Consider the following 20,389-nt stretch of genomic DNA (forward strand, 5'->3'; position numbering starts at 1 on the left):
CGTATGTGTCCCACAGTGACCTGAAGTGGTACACATCCCGCATCATACAGTGGAACCCCTTATTCAGGACCTCTAAATACCTGAGAAAATCAGGTCTTAAAAAGGAGAGAATCTTAAAATTGGGGTAATTTTCAAGAGGTTATGAACAGAAAGTCTGAAAAAACAAGGTCTTAAAAGGGGGGGGGGGTCTTAAAATGGGGGTCCACTGTACAACAGTCCAACCTGTCGATAACGACCATTAAAGGGTCCGACCAAAAGTGGTCGTTATGGAAAGGTGAATTATATAAAAGAAAACCTCTTCGGGGATTTTCTAGGGTGTTTGTTGTGCACAGTCAGTCGTTATCGAGAGGTCGATCGCTAGCATAGGTTTGACAGAATATGTTAAAACATTTGCTTAAGGTTAAGCATATGCATAAACAACAACCGCCTGCGAGCTTCCCCTGCAGAGTGCGAACTGTTTAATAATTTTTGTTTTTTAAGTGACACATGTCTATCTGCTAAATTAATTCGCCACAAAATGTTGACCCGTTCTCACAAAATTGTGACCCGTTCTCACAAAAGTTTGACCCGTTCTCACAAAATTGTGGCCCGTTCTCACAAAAGTTTGACCCGTTCTCACAAAATTTTGACTCGTTCTCACAAAAGTGTGGCCCGTTCTCACAAAAGTTTGACCCGTTCTCACAAAATTGTGGCCCGTTCTCACAAAAGTTTGACCCGTTCTCACAAAATTTTGACCCGTTCTCACAAAATTGTGGCCCGTTCTCACAAAAGTTTGACCCGTTCTCACAAAATTTTGACTCGTTCTCACAAAAGTGTGGCCCGTTCTCACAAAATTGTGACCCGTTCTCACAAAATAATTATTCACAAAGAAGGATTCTTCCATGCCAGGTAAAAGTCTCTGAAGAGGGCATTTCCACTTTGCACGGAGAGCAACCAAGCTGTTGATTGTTGGAATGAGTGTAAGTAGAAAGATGCTCCTATCTCAGGTAAAAGCCTGGCCAGGTATGAATAGTTTTTACGGGAAGGACAGTGGCATTCCCCTTCTGCACAAAGAGCAACCAAGCTGTTGATTTTTAGAATGTGTGCAAGTATAAGGATGCTCCTATCTCAGGTAAAACCTGGCATACCTGAATAGAGAGCAACCAAGCTGTTAATTTCTGGAATGTGTGTACGTAAAACGATGCTCCTGTTTCTCATAAAAGCCAGCCTAGGTGTGAATAGTTTCCACAAGAAGGACCATGCCTTTAACACTGTGTGGATGTGTACCACTGACCTGAACTGTCTATTCGTGGCGCCAAACAGCACGTGCCCAGCTGTGACGTAGGCCGAGATGACGATGAAGAACATGATGGAGTAGCCCAGCAGAGCATGACCAGAGCGGGCTAGGACAGTGGCCAGCATGGTCACGCGCTTGTTGTAGCCCAGAACACGCAGCAGACGAATGGTGACCACGAAAACCAGTGCTGCCAGGATGTAGCCATACAAGGCGTCCCACAACACGGGTAGGTAAAAATCGACGTAAACCTGAAATATGATATAATCAAACATAAATATATGCAGACATGAGCAGTACGAGGACGGATGAAAAATCTCTTTCTTTCCAGCTTACACATGTTGTCGAACCAATACAACCACGTTACAATTCTTTTCTGGAGAATCCAGGGGAAAATGCGAGACATATTCAGCATCGATCAGCATAATTCTCTGTTTTGTTCTTGGCTTGCTCTTTAAAAACATTCAAGGCGTTACAGGCAGATAAGGTTTCTGAAGCTCGGAGGTTTTTTTTACAATCTTTCAATCTTTCTCAAAATCTTAATCTTTCTCAAAATATTAAACATTTTGTCTAGAGACACGTCCAGTAAAGCAGGTTAGTTCTACACAGAATAAACGATAAGGTTTAACCAAAAGTAATGCGTGTACTTGCCAGAAAGGAAACGAAAATGCAATTTAATTATACCCTTGACAATATCGGTTATGGACACAGATTAAAAACAGGCTGGAAACAGGTTTCTGTTCTCTGTTCGTGACTGTACGATTTCTAATGTCGTCAAATAAAATAATAGCTTGTTTCAAAAGAGATGCACAAAGGTAGACAGACTAGTCAGACAAACTTAAGAATCCAATAGAGCATTACGGTCAGAAAAAAATGCATATTCTACCAATCGCAAACAACGTTGGCTTACTGTAGAAAACTCAATGTCAGGCATTCACTAAGACAATAGAGTGTCTGATGTTCGATGACTGGCGAATGCAAGGCTGCTGTTAGTCAAAATGGAGCTTACATCCAGCGTCTTTTTGTCAACGTCCTGCGATAAGGGAATAACTCTACACTAATTCAAATGTGCATTACGGCTTGGTGGCAAATTGAATTATGATAAGAAAAAGCCTCCAACCGACCTTTGGATCATACCGCCACTTGTCCATGGTTTTAGCGACACTGAGGATTTTCGTGATGTAGAAGGCCAGGGCAATGTACGCCCATACCAATGCCATTAAATCCAGGAGCTGCAGATAAAAACAAATACTGTCAGGAACACACACACAGACACATACACACACACGCACGCACCACGCATGCACGCACGCACCCACCCCCTCACACACATTCCTTTCTGAAAGAGCTGCACAGCTTTTTTCTGCGAAAATAAAGGTATGACGGGGTTGACACAGGGCCTATTAAGTTACCAGGAAGCAAATCTACATATATAACCAAACTTCATCTGCGCCAACGGCAACCGGTAACGTATGGGAATCTACAAATCCCAGCTCAAGAAACGGCGCTAACATATATATATATACTTGTATGTGGGCGTCTTCAATCTTGGGACGGAGAGTGTGACATTTTGTGATTTAAAGTTGGATTGTCACAAAAATTGGCATAGTAGTCCGTTGTTCTTAATTAAACTGAAACACATACTTTTCAAGAGAAAAAAGCAATATTTTTGGCAGTTAAAAGTCCGTTAAATCTCATTTTTAAGCCGATTTTTGTGAAATTTGGTTAGTAGGTCTGTTGTTTCTAACTGAATATCATAACATACTTTTCAAGACAAAAACCAAAGTTTTGGCAGTTTGAAAAACCGTTAAACCCCATTTTTTCACCGATCTTAGTGAAATTTTGTAGCTAGATCTGTTGTCCCTAACTAAATTTCAATTCAAACTTTTGATGAAGAAAAGTAAACTTTTGTCCGTTAAAAACAGTTAAGGTTTGATATTTTTCTTTGATTTTGACGATGTTTGTTTGATAGGACCACAAACCCTGACTGAATTTAGATATACACCTTTTAAGAAGAAAAACAAACTTTTGTCAGTTAAAACCCGTTATATCTCATTTCTGCACCGATTGTGGTCATCAGACGTTGATGTTGAGCAGACTGATATTTATAGCCTACTCCAACAGGATCAAGCCTGGTACAGGTTCACAGGCCAAATACCTGAGTGTACCGGCTGAATAACAGTGTACGGGCCGAACAGAAATATTATGTACGGATGACGTCACGACGAAATTACGTATTGTAATGACGTTCAGCGTTCCATTTCGTCATTTTGAAGAATAAATTGCATTGAATTTGCTTGTCAAAACCAGTAGCCATTTGGTGTGTACATCTATTTTGAGTTTTGAACAAAATTCAAACAAGCCTTGCAGCATTTCGATTATATATTTTTTTATTGATTTTACTGAGTTTTAAAACGATTTTGCCATTCAAAATTCACTGTTTGGAGAGTAACATGCTTGTGGTGTGTTCTCAGGAGTGTTTTTTCCAAAGTCAAATGTCTCTTGAATCTTTGGGGTATGGCAACATAATGATTTCATAAGAGACATCCATAGTGTGATTGACTTGCTAATCACAGCACAAAGAAGCCAGTGAAAATGTGAGTTCTTGAGACTATGTGTTATTGAATATGTTAGTGTATGTGCTTTGCTGGCCTTAGATGATTCTACTCTCATATTTTCTTGAAAAATGGATGTACGCGACCGACTTTTTACCGTGCCTGTTTAGGCGAAATGCCTTGTCATTTATCAACTTTGCTTAGCATCATTTAACTTTCATCCTTTGTGGTATTTTCAACACCTGTATCGCATTTGAAGACTGTGTAATTTTAAAAAACGAGCACTTCAAAGTTGCGTGTTGACCGATGTCACACATTTCGTCGCCATTTTGACTCGCTCATCGGATTACAAAAATATATTATAAATTCACAAGAACAGATTTTTGTAATATTGAGCGTTCATTTTATTAGTAAAATGCCTCAGAAGGCAAATGAATAACATTTGGTTCTGTCATATTTGCAGCAATGTGTCCAAACACATCCCCAAAGTTGTACACCAATCAATTTTTGGTCTGTGCTCAGTGTAACATATAGGCCTATGTGTGTACATGTATGCATAATTACATGACGTCACAGTACCACGTGACACGTTGGCATTGTGTACTCCAACATGGCTGCAGGCTACAATAAACATGGACGAACTCCCATCAAATCTATTTGTATCATTGGATGCATGTACTGTGTGCGATCTATCTAAACAAAGAGATATAACATGGTGTCAGAACTGGGGGTTGGAGTCACTTTTGGATGCCTACGAGGTTCAGCTACGCTTCAGTTTGCCGTCAAAACGCAACTGTAGTGGGCGCGAAAAAGAACTTTCCCGAAAAAGTACCGGCAGCGGACTAAGGGAAATAACTCGTGGAACACGTGAAACAAAATGTCCGACCACGAAGGCGAAGCACAGCCGGCGGCGGAGCACAACCGTGCTGGTGGTACTGAGAGGAGACCAAACAGATTTTCATCCAGTATTCCTCCACCTTCCAAGCTTGTGCTGTCGTCCAGTGGTATGCAGACCAAATGGAAACGCTTCAAGAGAGCATGGACCAACTACGAAGTAGCAACAAGATTGTCGGACGAGACAAAGGAGTACAGGTGTGCTGTTTTCATGACTTGTATCGGCGAAGAAGCCAATGAACTGTTTGATGGTTTCTCATTCACTAACACTGAAAGAAAGAATGACATTGACACTGTTATCAAAAAGTTTGATGATTTCTTTGTTGGTGAAACAAATGAGGTGTATGAGGCTTATGTGTTCAACAATAGCCGAATAGGGTCCAAGAAACAGCAGAAAGCATTGACACATACATTGCTGCCCTCAGACAACTTGCAAAAACATGCAATTTTGAAAACCAAGAAGACAGAATGATCCGTGATAGGATAGTCGTAGGGGTGAAGGATGATGATGTCAGACAGAAATTGCTTGAAGTGAAAGGCCTAACTTTGCAGCAGTGTGTTGACACATGTAGGGCGCATGAAAGTTCAAGAGCCAAAGCACACATCATGACCAAAACAGAGGACCAAAAGGTACACAAGATCAAAAAGTCAAAGCATCATTCTCACTCTCAGAAATACAAAGACAAGAAAACTACTCAGAGTAGTACTACTTCTAGCAATGACAGAGTAGTGTGCACCAGATGTGCTAGAAAGCATGACAAAGGGAAATGCCCAGCGTATGGCATGAAATGTTTGAAATGTTCAAAGCTCAATCACTTTGCAGCCTGCTGTAGGAGCAGTAAGAAAAATGTACATGTCATGCATGAAGATGACACAGATTCATACACAAGCTCAGAATCAGAGTCAGAAAGCAACATACACATAGTGCAAAGACAGGACACTGAGACAGAAGAGCAAGAAATATTTGTTGATGCACTAGAAATCAGTTCAGACACAGAAAATGATGATGTTTATGTTGACGCAGTGGAATATTTGACCAGTGTAGAGGACAATCAGTTGTTCGTCACAGTAGATGTAGAAAACATCACAGTCAAATTCAAAATTGACACTGGTGCACAGGGAAATGTGCTCCCACTGCACACATACAACAGTCTTCACAACAAGCCCTCTCTGAACAAAACCAAAACTAGATTGACCAGTTTCACAGGGGGTAATCTCAGTGTTAAAGGCACATGTACACTGAATGTGATGGGTGAAGAGTTAAAGTTCTATGTGGTAGACACAAATCAACCAGCGCTGATAGGTCTTGCATCATCAAGAATACTGAGACTCATACAGATCTGCAGCGTAGACGCAGACACAGTTGACAAAGATTTTCCCACTATCTTTGGGGAGCTGGGAAATTTGGGCACGGAATACCACATAGTTGTTGACGAATCAGTCAAACCTGTCATTCAGCCACCCAGAAAGGTTCCATTCGCTCTCAGAGAGAGAATTAAAGAAGAGTTGGACCGAATGGAAAAATTAGGGGTCATTGAGCCACAAGAAGGACCTACAGATTGGGTCAGTAGCATGGTGGTGGTGGAAAAACCTGACAAAACGTTAAGGGTATGCATGGACCCAAAAGACCTTAACAAGGCAATCAAGCGTGAGCACTTTGCGATGCCCACAGTTGATGAGGTCACAGCACAGCTAGAAGGTGCAGAACTGTTCACCAAACTGGATGCACAGAATGGTTTCTGGCAGATACCTTTAGATGCAGAAAGTTCAAAACTGTGTTGTATGCAGACACCTTTCGGACGGTACGTTTTTAAAAGACTACCCATGGGTCTGGCATGTTCCAGTGAGGTTTTTCACAAAACCATCAAAGCCATGTTCAGTGACATACCAAGAGTAGATAACTGGGTCGACGACATTCTGATCTGGGGTCGCAACCAAACAGAACATGATGAAGCGCTGAATGCAGCACTTAGAAGGGCAAATGACCGCAACTTGACACTCAAAAGAAAGAAGTGTGAGTTTGCACAGACAGAGATCAAATACATTGGCCACATCATAGGCAAAGACGGCATTAAACCAGATCCAGACAAAATAGCAGCCATACAAAACATGCCGTCACCACAGTCAAAGGCAGACCTCCAGAGATTTTTGGGAATGGTCAATTATCTGGGAAAGTTTGTCTCAAATATGGCTGAGCTCACAGCACCACTGCGCACTTTGCTCAAGAAAGAAGTGTGCTGGCAGTGGAATCATGAACAAGAGCAAGCATTCAAAGCAGTCAAAAAGCAGCTGACTAAAACACCCATACTTGCTCACTACAGCACAGACAAACCGGTGAAAATCACAGCTGATTCATCATCAGTAGGGTTAGGCTGTGCACTCATGCAGGATGACAGACCTGTAGCCTACGCGTCTCGAGCACTCACTCAAGCAGAACAAAACTATGCACAAATCGAAAAAGAAACGTTGGCCATAGTGTTCGCTTGTGAAAAATTCCATCAATATATCTATGGAAAGCAGTGTGAGGTTGAAACAGACCACAAACCAATCGAGAACATCTGGAAAAAGCCACTGAACAAATGTCCGCCTAGGATTCAAAGATTCATGTTGAGGCTACAGCGCTATGATCTGAACATCACATACAAACCAGGCAAAGAAATGTATGTTGCAGACACACTGTCAAGAGCGTCAGTCAAAACAGACACACAGGTAGGGTCAGAAAATGAAGAAATGGTGAAAATCCATGTGGCCACATTCATGAATAGTTTACCTGTAGCAGACAACAGAAAGCAGGAAATGAGAGAAGAAACAGACAAAGACCCAGAATTGAAAAAGCTGAAAGAGCAAATTCTGAAAGGTTTCCCAGCAGACAAATACCAAGTTGACGCTGAGATCAGACAGTATTTCCAATACAATGAAGAACTAAGTGTGATCGATGGCATCATTTTCAAAGCAGACAAAATTCTCATTCCAAAATCTATGAGAAAAGAAATGCTGGGTAGAATACATGAAGGACACCTGGGTATGGAAAAGTGCAAAAACAGAGCAAGAGTCATTTTCTTTTGGCCTGGGATGTCATCACAAATAGAAGACATAGTCAGCTCATGCTCAGTGTGTGCCAAACACAGAAACAAACAGCAAAAAGAACCAATGATCAGTCATGAAATTCCAGACAGACCATGGAAAAAAGTAGGGACTGATTTGTTCGCATGGAATGACCGTGACTACTTGCTGATAGTTGACTATCACTCAAAGTTTGTTGAATACGCACTCCTTCCTGACACAAAGAGCAAAACAGTGATAAAACACATGAAATCCATATTTGCCAGACAGGGAATTCCTGAAGAAGTGGTATCAGACAACGGACCACAATACTCGAGTGAGAAATTTGCAGAATTTGCACGCAAATGGGAATTCAAACACACAACATCAAGCCCTACTTACCCTCAGTCAAATGGATTAGCTGAAAGGATGGTACAAACTTTGAAGAAGCTCTTTCAAAAAGCAAAAGATAGTGGGGAGGATGTCTACTTAGCGCTTCTAAACTACAGAACCACACCTATCAGTAGCACACTCCCATCTCCAGCAGAGATTCTCATGAACAGAAAACTGAGAACAAGACTGGACATCAACACAGACAGACTAAAAACCAAGGGCTCACACAAAGTGAAGAAAACACTCAAAGAAAGACAGAGCAGACAAAAGCAACAGTATGATAAAACAGCAAAGTCACTCCCAACACTACACAAAGATGACAAGGTGTACATCAGTGACAAAGGGAAGTGGCGCCCAGCCACAGTTGTAAAACATACAGACACACCAAGATCATATCTTGTACAGACTGACTCTGGCACCTACAGGAGAAATAGGCGAGACCTACTAAAAGTCAGCACAAAATCAGACAGTGAAAACACACCAATCAAAAACACTGCTCAGCCAGAGAGAAATAATTCAGTGCCACAGATTCCTGGTAATCAAAACTCAGTGCCACAAACTACTGGCAAGCAAAAATCTATGCCTCAGACTCCTGGCAAGCAAAAACCACTGTCACAGACTCCTGGCATACAAAACCAAACAACTTACAATGATGATAGAAACAGTAGCTCACAGTGCGAAAAGCAATCAAGTCACTCATCAATCAAAAGCAAAGCTCAGACAAGCAACACACCCACACAAGCACCAAGCCACATGCATGCGGAAACTCCGAAAGCACCCGTAGCTACCAGGAGTGGTAGAATTGTGAGGATACCTGTGAAAATGGGAGATTATGTGTGAAATCATGTACATGTGTGTGAATGCAAAGGACAATGTTAATTGATTTTGTGTAAAATGTTATGAGTGTTATAATCTTCAAGTTTCAGGACAATCGGTCACACCGTAAAAGGTGAATGGACAATCAGAACATGAAGAGACTAATAATGTGACTTTCCAAGGACGTCAATGAACATTTATTTTATTTGAAGAATCCATGGACATTCCAAGTGAAGTTTATTGGAATTACTACCTGGGACTTTATTTACATTGTTTGTGAATGATTGATAGTGTGTGAGTTTTAAGTTGTGAGTTCAAGTTGTATGTGCAACAAATTTATTTGTGAACTGGAAAAGGGGGATGTAACATATAGGCCTATGTGTGTACATGTATGCATAATTACATGACGTCACAGTACCACGTGACACGTTGGCATTGTGTACTCCAACATGGCTGCAGGCTACAATAAACCTGGACGAACTCCCATCAAATCTATTTGTATCATTGGATGCATGGACTGTGTGCGATCTATCTAAACAAAGAGATATAACACTCAGTATCAGAGACGCCCACATATATATATATATATATATATGAGAAAACAATCACACACACACCCACCCATCCTCACCCTCACTTTCATCCACTCAATTAACCCACCTGCCACAAGTCTTTGAAGAAAGCCTTCTTCTGACTCTTGATTCTCTGCACCGTCCTCACAGTGAAAACGATGACGAAGATAAGTACGAGCAACTCGCAGATGAAGATGAAGGCACCTGTCGGCCCCTGATGCTGGTAGAGCGCAAGGGTCTTGAGGTCCCTCCAGATGGTCGTGGCGCCCTGGGTGGGGAACTCCGCTCCCATGCGCATGAAGGTGAAGAGGTTGGTGTTTGGATTGTAGAGGCAGAGTTCCACGAAGACCCCCCTTGTCTGAAGGTCCAGCCACTTTCCATCCTCCAGCTCTTGTATGGTCTTGGTCACCACATCCCTGTAGTCAGGCGTTCAGAAAAATATTGTTTAATGATTGTTTTGAAATCATAATTTGGGGTTCTTGCATCTGCATTATAACATAAATCAAACATTCTAAAGCTAAGAAAATAAAATAAAAATAATAAATAAAAACAAACAAACAACAACAACAACAAAACACACATAGTGGGAATGAATTGCTTTCAGGCTTTTAGAAAGAATTAACAGATTTCGGTCGTTGATCGTCTTGTGCCATTTGTCAAATGCTATACGTATATACGTACGTATACGTGAGAAATACCGTAGTTTCAATACAATGGAATGCAACACAACACAACACAACACAACACAACACAACACAACACAACACAAAACAACACAACACAACACAACACAACATAACAGAACACCACACCACACCACACCACACCACACCACACCACACCACCACAACACAACACAACACAACACAACACAACACAACACAACTCATCACAACACAACACAATTCAATACAATGTAATACGTTTTTCCGTCGCGATATAACCTTGAATGGTTGAAAACGACGTTAAACACCAAATAAAGAAAGAAAGACATACGTTTTTACCAACAACAGCAAGCATTTGACACAGATGGATAGTCATTGTTCTACGAGACTGCGCTAGCCAACAACAACAAGCATTTGACACAGATGGATAGTCATTGTTCTACGAGACTGCGCTAGCCAACAACAACAAGCATTTGACACAGATGGATAGTCATTGTTCTACGAGACTGCGCTATCCAACAGCAACAAGCATTTGACACAGATGGATAGTCATTGTTCTACGAGACTGCGCTAGCCAACAACAACAAGCATTTGACACAGATGGATAGTCATTGTTCTACGAGACTGCGCTAGCCAACAACAACAAGCATTTGACACAGATGGATAGTCATTGTTCTACGAGACTGCGCTAGCCAACAACAACAAGCATTTGACACAGATGGATAGTCATTGTTCTACGAGACTGCGCTAGCCAACAACAACAAGCATTTGACACAGATGGATAGTCATTGTTCTACGAGACTGCGCTAGCCAACAACAACAAGCATTTGACACAGATGGATAGTCATTGTTCTACGAGACTGCGCTAGCCAACAACAACAAGCATTTGACACAGATGGATAGTCATTGTTCTACGAGACTGCGCTAGCCAACAACAACAAACATTTGACACAGATGGATAGTCATTGTCCTACGAGACTGCGCTAGCCAACAACAACAAGCATTTGACACAGATGGATAGTCATTGTTCTACGAGACTGCGCTAGCCAACAACAACAAGCATTTGACACAGATGGATAGACATTGTTCTACGAGACTGCGCTAGCCAACAACAACAAGCATTTGACACAGATGGATAGTCATTGTTCTACGAGACTGCGCTAGCCAACAACAACAAGCATTTGACACAGATGGATAGTCATTGTTCTACGAGACTGCGCTAATCAACAACAACAAGCATTTGACACAGATGGATAGTCATTGTTCTACGAGACTGCGCTAGCCAACAACAACAAGCATTTGACACAGATGGATAGTCATTGTTCTACGAGACTGCGCTAGCCAACAACAACAAGCATTTGACACAGATGGATAGTCATTGTTCTACGAGACTGCGCTAGCCAACAACAACAAGCATTTGACACAGATGGATAGTCATTGTCCTACGAGACTGCGCTAGCCAACAACAACAAGCATTTGACACAGATGGATAGTCATTGTTCTACGAGACTGCGCTAGCCAACAACAACACGCATTTGACACAGATGGATAGTCATTGTTCTACGAGACTGCGCTAGCCAACAACAACAAGCATTTGACACAGATGGATAGTCATTGTTCTACGAGACTGCGCTAGCCAACAACAACAAGCATTTGACACAGATGGATAGTCATTGTTCTACGAGACTGCGCTAGCCAACAACAACAAGCATTTGACACAGATGGATAGTCATTGTTCTACGAGACTGCGCTAGCCAACAACAACAAGCATTTGACACAGATGGATAGTCATTGTTCTACGAGACTGCCCTAGCCAACAACAACAAGCATTTGACACAGATGGATAGTCATTGTTCTACGAGACTGCGCTAGCCAACAGCAACAAGCATTTGACACAGATGGATAGTCATTGTTCTACGAGACTGCGCTAGCCAACAACAACAAGCATTTGACACAGATGGATAGTCATTGTTCTACGAGACTGCGCTAGCCAACAACAACAAGCATTTGACACAGATGGATAGTCATTGTTCTACGAGACTGCGCTAGCCAACAACAACAAGCATTTGACACAGATGGATAGTCATTGCTCTACGAGACTGCGCTAGCCAACAACAACAAGCATTTGACACAGATGGATAGTCATTGTTCTGCGCAGCCAACAACAGCAACAAAACCACTACCTACCGGCCAAACTTTTAATTTTTTATATTTTTTTTTACATTAAGTCAAATTTTGACTGGCTTGTCATTTCACGCGATCAGCGGACCGCAGCTTGTACGCTTTTCACGTGAATGTGTCAGTGCTTTCTCGACCGCGGGGTGTTGGCAAAGCTATGGTCTTGGTGAGAAAAATACAGTGCGTTCAGTTTCATTCTGTGAATTCGACAGATTGGCTAAATGTATTAATTTTGCTTTACGCGACTTTTTTTCTATTTGTTGGCTTAAGACACAAAAACAAGAGCGACAGCGTTCTGATTGTGCCGCGGGGTATCGGCAAGGGTATGGTCTTGGTGAAAAAATGCAATGCGTTCAATTTCATTCTGTGATTTCGACCGATTGACTAAACGTATTAATTTCGCTTAACGCGACTTGTTTTTCTATTTGTTAGCCTAAGACACAGAGACAAAAGCTACATCGTACTGATTCACGGTCAAGTCCGACAGGTATCCTCCACTGCCATAGAAGGCGTGCGTCCCCCAGATGGACACAGGCAGGACATCGGTCGTGTAGTTCCAGGCCTTGACGCTGTATTTTGAGATCATCACATCGTCCGGGCAAGTGCCGGGCTCCCATCCCAAGCAGTAGTTCCCTCTCTCTTCCTTCTCGTAGCTGTAGGGCAAGTAGATTCTCTCGCTGCTTTTCAGGTGCGGGTACCAGCGAGTCACTTTCAGAGACTTTTCTGTGATGAAGAAAAATGATGGAAAATGATGGAAAAAAGAAAACTAAAAACGGCCACTCTAGGGGAAAGGCTCAAAACCGTTAGGCTTTTTCGCTTTTTTACATTTAGTCAAGTTTTGACTAAATGTTTTAACGTAGAGGGGGGAATCGAGACGAGGGTCGTGGTGTATGTGTGTATGTGTGTCTGTCTGTCTGTGTGTGTGTGTAGAACGATTCAGACTAAACTACTGGACCGATCTTTATGAAATTTGACATGAGAGTTCCTGGGTATGATATCCTCAGACGTTTTTTTCATTTTTTTGATAAATGTCTTTGATGACGTCATATCCGGCTTTTTGTGAAAGTTGAGGCGGCACTGTCACGCTCTCATTTTTCAACCAAATTGGTTGAAATTTTGGTCAAGTAATCTCCGACAAAGCCCGGACTTCGGTATTGCATTTCAGCTTGGTGGCTTAAAAATTAATTAATGACTTTGGTCATTAAAAATCTGAAAATTGAAAAAAAATTATTTTTGTTATAAAACGATCCCAATTTACGTTCATCTTATTCTCCATCATTTTCTGATTCCAAAAACAATATGTTATATTTGGATTACAAACAAGCTCTGAAAATTAAACATATAAAAATTATTATCAAAATTAAATTTTCGAAATCAATTTAAAAACACTTTCATCTTATTCCTTGTCGGTTCCTGATTCCAAAAACATATAGATATGATATGTTTGGATTAAAAACACGCTCAGAAAGTTAAAACGAAGAGAGGTACAGAAAAGCGTGCTATCCTTCTCAGCGCAACGAATACCCCGCTCTTCTTGTCAATTTCACTGCCTTTGCCATGAGCGGTGGACTGACGATGCTACGAGTATACGGTCTTGCTGCGTTGCATTGCGTTCAGTTTCATTCTGTGAGTTCGACAGCTACTTGACTAAATGTTGTATTTTCGCCTTACGCGACTTGTTTCACTTTTGGCAGCGTTCACTCTAAATTTGCCGCCTAAAACGGACTCGTTTCTGTCCACAGCCAAAGCTTTTATAACACAAAAATGGCTATATATGACAGCTAAGACAATATTTGTTATATTTTAACAGTGTGTACCCCGAGTTTCTACTGCAAACAAAAAATAATAGCAAAACCTCAAAGTATGTGTGAGTCCCCTAATATGGACCACCTTCAACAAATCGAAGAAAATAAAAACTAAAGGCAATTTTAATTAATTCATTAAGAAGCTTGCTGAAAATAATCTATAACTAGCCCTCAAGATTTCAAAAAAAATATAACAAATAGTCTTTTTTTTGTGAAAGTTGATAATTTCACTTATTTTCACTCTGTTTTTGATAAGCTTCTTTAGTTTCCTGGTGTGCTTCAAATAATACTCTCATCAACCCGAAACAGCTAAATCTAAAGCATATTTGAATTAGTCTGACTTGCACACTAAGTTGTATCATGTTATTTTGAAGTATAGGGGGCTTTTTACAGTGATTCGTGAAAGCCGCTTCACTGGTCCATATTGGGCGCCCAGGCTCCAAATATGGACCTTTTGTGATTTTTTCTGTATTTAATTTTTGCTGAAGGTCTATCAAAGCTATTTTACTCTAATTAGGCCTAACGGTTAAACTAAGAGAGAAGCACTACTAACCACAAAATGAAACTTCTTCGCAAGAAAACAAGCTAGTTATCAGCAATAAACAAAAAGTGGTCCATATTAGGGGCCTTTCCCCTACATATAAATGCAATGGTTATACATGACGAGCTTTCCCTCCCTGTTCCTGCTTGTACCAGTATGGTAAGTGGAATCTCTCGCTGCTTTTAAGGTGCGGGTACCAGCGAGTCACTTTCAAAGACTTTCCTGTGATGATGGAAAATATACTAAGAAAAGAAAAATGAAAACGGCTACTTTGGAAATGTGGAAGTAACATGGTGACCTTGCTTTATGAACAAGGACATCAGGCTTCAGACGGCAACAATGACAAGAAAATACATACATCGTTTTCAAAACATCTTACATTTCATTAGATAAATGAATCAACTAGTAACACTCCTGGCAGGGCTATATCCAGAAAGCATCACTTGACAACGAAGGAATGGAACCACGATAGCGCATAGATTCCGTTTATGTGAGTAAAGGGAAACAACTGTGTTAATCATTACAACTCTTACCTTGTGGCATTCTGACTTGACGAACGCGCACAGGGCCGACCCTAAAACTGACGCGGTCTGACGCGTAGAGTCGTTGTCGCCAGTGTAGTTCTTCACCCAATATGTCTGTCCACGGGAAGGCAGAAACCTTCAGTGTGTCCTTCATGTATGTGTACACATCCTCTCGCTTGGAGATCTGAGACAGACATGACATTAAAGCAGAATTTTATTCACAGGATATTTCATCTTAGCAGCCTGGACCAGTCTTTGTCTTGATAAGCGGAGCTTAGGCATGCAAAAAAACTAAACAAAACAAAAAATGAAAAAAATTCCCGAACGAACCTATTTCTTAGAACGATTTTGTTACCCTTCGCATTTAATTTTTTGTTGTTGTTTAAATGACAAAACTCGATTTTGTAGACTCTAACAGAAGGTTAGTCTTCTCCAACATCCAGGTGGGCACAGCTCAAATGATTTTCGGGCAATACAAATCCAAATGCGACTTTTCAATTAAAAGGTAAAAAAGTAATCGACCCAACCGACCCTAACTTTTCTTCTCCTTTTTACATTTAGTCAAGTTTTGACTAAATGTTTTAACGTAGGGGGGGGGGGGGAATCGAGACGAGGGTGTGGTGTATGTGTGTGTGTGTGTGTGTGTGTGTGTGTGTGTGTGTGTGAGTGTGTGTGTGTGTGTGTGTGTGTGTGTGGGTCTGTGCGTGTCTGTGCGTGTGGGTGTGTAGAGCGATTCAGACTAAACTACTGGACCAATCTTTATGACATTTTACATGAGAGTTCCTGGGAATGATATCCCCGGATGGGTTTTTTTCGATAAATGTCTTTGATGACGTCATATCCGGCTTTTTGTAAAAGTTGAGGCGGCACTGTCACACCCTCATTTTTCAATCAAATTTATTGAAATGTTCGCCAAGCAATCTTCGACGAAGGCCGGACTTCGGTATTGCATTTCAGCTTGGTGGCTTAAAAATTAACTAATGACTTTGGTCATTAAAAATCTGAAAATTGTTAAAAAAAAAAATTTTATAAAACGATCCAAATTTACGTTCATCTTATTCTTTATCATGTTCTGATTCCAAAAACATATAAATATGTTATATTTGGATTAAAAACAAGCTCTGAAAATTTAAAATATAAAAATTATGATCAAAATTAACTTTCCGAAATCGATTTAAAAACAATTTCATCTTATTCCTTGTCGGTTCCTGATTCTAAAAACATATCGATATGATATGTTTGGATTAAAAACACGCTCAGAAAGTTAAAACGAAGAGAGGTACAGTAAAGTGTGCTATGAAGCACAGCGCAACCGCTACCGCGCCAAACAGGCTCGTAACTTTCACTGCCTTTTGCACTAGCGGCGGACTACGTTCAGTTTCATTCTGTGAGTTCCACAGCTTGACTAAATGTAGTAATTTCGCCTTACGCGACTTTGTTTTACATTTAATCAAGTTTTGACTAAATGTTTTAAGGTAGAGGGGGAATCGAGACGAGGGTCGTGGTGTATGTGTGTGTGTGTGTGTCTGTCTGTCTGTCTGTGCGTGTGTGTGTGTGTAGAGCGATTCAGAGAATAAGATGAAATAGTTTTTAAACCGATTTCGGAAATTTAATTTTAATCATAATTTTTATATTTTTAATTTTCAGAGCTTGTCTTTAATCCGAATATAACATATTTATATGTTTTTGGAATCAGAACATGATGAAGAATAAAATAAAAGTATTTTTGGATCGTTTTATAAAAAAATAATTTTAATTACAATTTTCAGATTTTTAATGACCAAAGTCATAAATTCATTTGTAAGCCTCCGAGCTGAAATGCAATACCAAAGTCCGACCTTCGTCGAAGATAGCTTGGCCAAAATTTCAATCAATTTGATTGGAAATTGAGGGTGTGACAGTGCCGCCTCAACCTTTTACAAAAAGCCGGATATGACGTCATACAATACATTTATCGAAAAATTAAAAAAACGTCTGGGGATATCATATCCAGGAACTCTCATGTAAAATTTCATAAAGATCGGTCCAGTAGTTTAGTCTGAATCGCCCTACACACACACACGCACGCACGCACATACACACACACACATACACCACGACCCTCGTCTCGATTCCCCCTCTATGTTAAAACATTTAGTCAAAACTTGACTAAATGTAAAAAGGGGATACATGTGCAACGTATCCTTGGCAAAAAACAAAAGAACAAAAAAACAAACGGAACAAGTCTTAAACCGCCCCCTTGGCACAGTCTAGTTTAGGTATATAATAATGCCACTGCACACCGTGCCAAGGATACCTCACACACACACACACACACACACACACACACACACACACACACACACACACACACACACACACACACACACACACACACACACATCCCTCACAGTCAGACATTATCTATATAACATCACACAAAACTCAGATCATCAACTCACCGATTCGAAGGGAAAGGGAGCATGGCCGTCAGCCGAGTATAACATGTCCTCCAGGTGTTTGTTCGTCCAGAACGACCTCTGGTCCCGGTTGCCATAGGAGATGGAGAAAATACAGAAGACGAAGAGAAGGTAGAGGATCAACTCCATGAAGACTCCCTCTGCTACTTTCTCTTGCTTGCGTCGCTTTCTGGAAGCCTCCAGGATCTCTTCTGGCACCGGCTTGGGTGGTTTGATATTTTCGTCTGGAGAAAAAACACACCAACAGAGACATAAACATTGTATTGTGTACCTAGATATTATTGCTGTTAAGTAGATGTTGATCTGGCCCGGTTTTTACGTGGGATCAGACTTGGACAATACCATAACTGAGCAACCTAGGTACTGTGTGTGAATTTTGTAATCAATTCATTCCAGCTTACTACAGCAAGCAGTCAGGTTTGTGTGTGTGTGTGTGTGTGTGTGTGTGTGTGTGTGTGTGTGTGTGTGTGTGTGTGTGTGTGTGTGTGTGTGTGTGTGTGTGTATGTGACCAAATGGAGGGATATGGTGTTATTTCTCTCTGAACAATCTGTCCTGATCTGAGACAGCGAAGCGAACTGTTTTCACGTCAAGGAGTGTGCCTTTAAACATGCTCTTCCAAGTCACTCTGCACATAGGGCGGGGATGTAGCTCAGTCGGTAGCGCGCTGGATTTGTACCCAGTTGGCCGCTGTCAGCGTGAGTTCGTCCCCACGTTCGGCGAGAGATTTATTTCTCAGAGCCAACTTTGTGTGCAGACTCTCCTCGGTGTCCGAACACCCCCGTGTGTACACGCAAGCACAAGACCAAGTGCGCACGAAAAAGATCCTGTAATCCATGTCAGAGTTCGGTGGGTTATAGAAACACGAAAATACCCAGCATGCTTCCTCCGAAAGCGGCTTATGGCTGCCTAAATGGCGGGGTAAAAACGGTCATACACGTAAAAGCCATGGGAGTTTCAGCCCATGAACGAACAAACAACTCTGCACATAAATCCCACAAAGTTGCGTCCACAGGACAGACCAAGAGTAACAAGGAGTAAACAGCACATCATGAAACCTGGCAGCTCAATTGGGTCACGCGTTCGAACCCAGGCCGAGACAGACACGGGTCAACTTAATGTGCAGAATCGGAGACGGTATCCATGTTCCACAGAGGGCAGCAAAACCAGCAAGCTCAAGCAGCCAAAATTCACAACGCCCGTACGCTATTCACAGCTTACACTTTGCGTGCCCAAAGTGGCACGTAAAAGACTGCGGTAAGTGCAGGTAGCTGAATACACCTAAACACATGCACACACATGCATGGGTAGAGCGACTCTTGTTGCTGCTAGCTTTCCACTTGGAGGAAGCGACCCTAACTTCCCAGCAATGGTATAATAATTAAAGTAACGGAAATGAAAAAAAAATCATCATCCTACAATATTAACAGATTTGAACACATGTTGAACACATTTCTGTACGATGTGAACACAAGTTGACACATTGTGTGCTACATTTGCCCACAGAACTATGTTACAATTCCACAAAGTTTCAAAACTTGTTACAAAAATGTGTTCAAAATGTGTTCATTTCTGTTTAGAGTGAATGTGCAGAAACGGGTAGAACGCTCACCGACTGTGTCCGTCCCGTACGCCTGGACCTCCTTCTCCACGCGATGCATGTCCACGTACTGATACTGCGTGCTGGCGAACGGGTTGGAGGCACAGTACGCCAGCAGGCAGGCCAGGATTAACACCTGTTATACCAAGAGAAGATGTAATGCTAAGATGTAGACTGTATAATGTCTGGACACCAATAATGCAAAGAGAAGGTGTACCGCTAATGCTGACAGGGATACATACTAATGTAGGTGTTACAACGGAAGCTGCAGAAACGGCATTTGAGAAATAAGTCCACTCAGAACCTATGTGTGACAAACCAAGCAAGCAAGCAATCAGCAAGTAATTTACCCTCACCAGAACCAAACAAAGTGCTTTTCTTCATTAAGCCCGAAGTTGCGAAGACTACGTAAAGTATTTTTTACAGACAATTACCGTAAAGTACCTTGTAAGCGCCCACCCTCCTGTGCACCAATTCCGACCCAAAGTAGGGGGTGGGCGCTTACTAGGTACTACACCCTATGCACGATCAGTTTTCAGTAAGAAATGTGATCTTTGATCACTTCGTAATCATATCTTCTTTCTTTTTTCATCTTCCATTGTTTTTCTTGTTCGTATTGTCATTAGAAGAGCTTGGGGAGACAAATGTCGTCGCATCCTTTTCTTGTCTGCAGAGGTGCCGCTGTCGGCCGCACTGTGTCTCTGTTTCCCTTGAACAAGGGGTACGTCTTCTGGATATGGGCAGCAGTCTATTTTACTTAGCCAAAGACTGTTTTCAGCAGAAAGAGAGAGAGAGAGAGAGAGAGAGAGAGAGAGAGAGAGAGAGAGAGAGAGAGAGAGAGAGAGAGAGAGAGAGAGGAGGGGGAGTATTGTGTTTGTGTGTGTGTGTGTGTGTGTGTGTGTGTGTGTGTGTGTGAGTGTGTGTGTTTCCATTGGCGTTATTATCCAAATAGTCAAGAGCTGACAGCTTAAATGCAACGGTGTACGATTTAATCCGCGGCATCTTGTAATCATTGACTTGCAGGCGTTTAGATCCAAGGCGTGCAGACACACGTGATAGGGTTTGCAAGAAAGA

The 20,389-nt window shown here is 41.5% G+C and overlaps 2 protein-coding genes across 2 annotated transcripts in view; both read right to left on the reverse strand.

The window, feature by feature from the left end:
• Positions 1–20,389, reverse strand: part of LOC138962728 (ganglioside GM2 activator-like) — a 431,559-nt gene that overhangs the window by 187,067 nt on the left and 224,103 nt on the right. The window lies entirely within an intron of this gene.
• Positions 1–20,389, reverse strand: part of LOC138961241 (polycystin-1-like protein 2) — a gene marked incomplete at its 3' end in the record, with an annotated part of 55,363 nt that overhangs the window by 3,753 nt on the left and 31,221 nt on the right. The window contains exons 25-32 of the mRNA XM_070332843.1: positions 19,328–19,451; positions 17,700–17,941; positions 15,268–15,442; positions 12,853–13,111; positions 9,634–9,961; positions 2,398–2,505; positions 1,274–1,524; positions 1–20 (exon numbers count right to left, since the gene is read on the reverse strand). The exon at positions 1–20 is cut by the window's left edge and continues 131 nt beyond it. Coding sequence (XP_070188944.1) covers positions 1–20; positions 1,274–1,524; positions 2,398–2,505; positions 9,634–9,961; positions 12,853–13,111; positions 15,268–15,442; positions 17,700–17,941; positions 19,328–19,451 — 1,507 coding nt within the window. The remainder of the gene's footprint in view (positions 21–1,273; positions 1,525–2,397; positions 2,506–9,633; positions 9,962–12,852; positions 13,112–15,267; positions 15,443–17,699; positions 17,942–19,327; positions 19,452–20,389) is intronic.

The sequence above is a fragment of the Littorina saxatilis genome, linkage group LG3 (genome assembly GCF_037325665.1).
Source record: "Littorina saxatilis isolate snail1 linkage group LG3, US_GU_Lsax_2.0, whole genome shotgun sequence".
NCBI lineage: Eukaryota > Metazoa > Mollusca > Gastropoda > Littorinimorpha > Littorinidae > Littorina > Littorina saxatilis.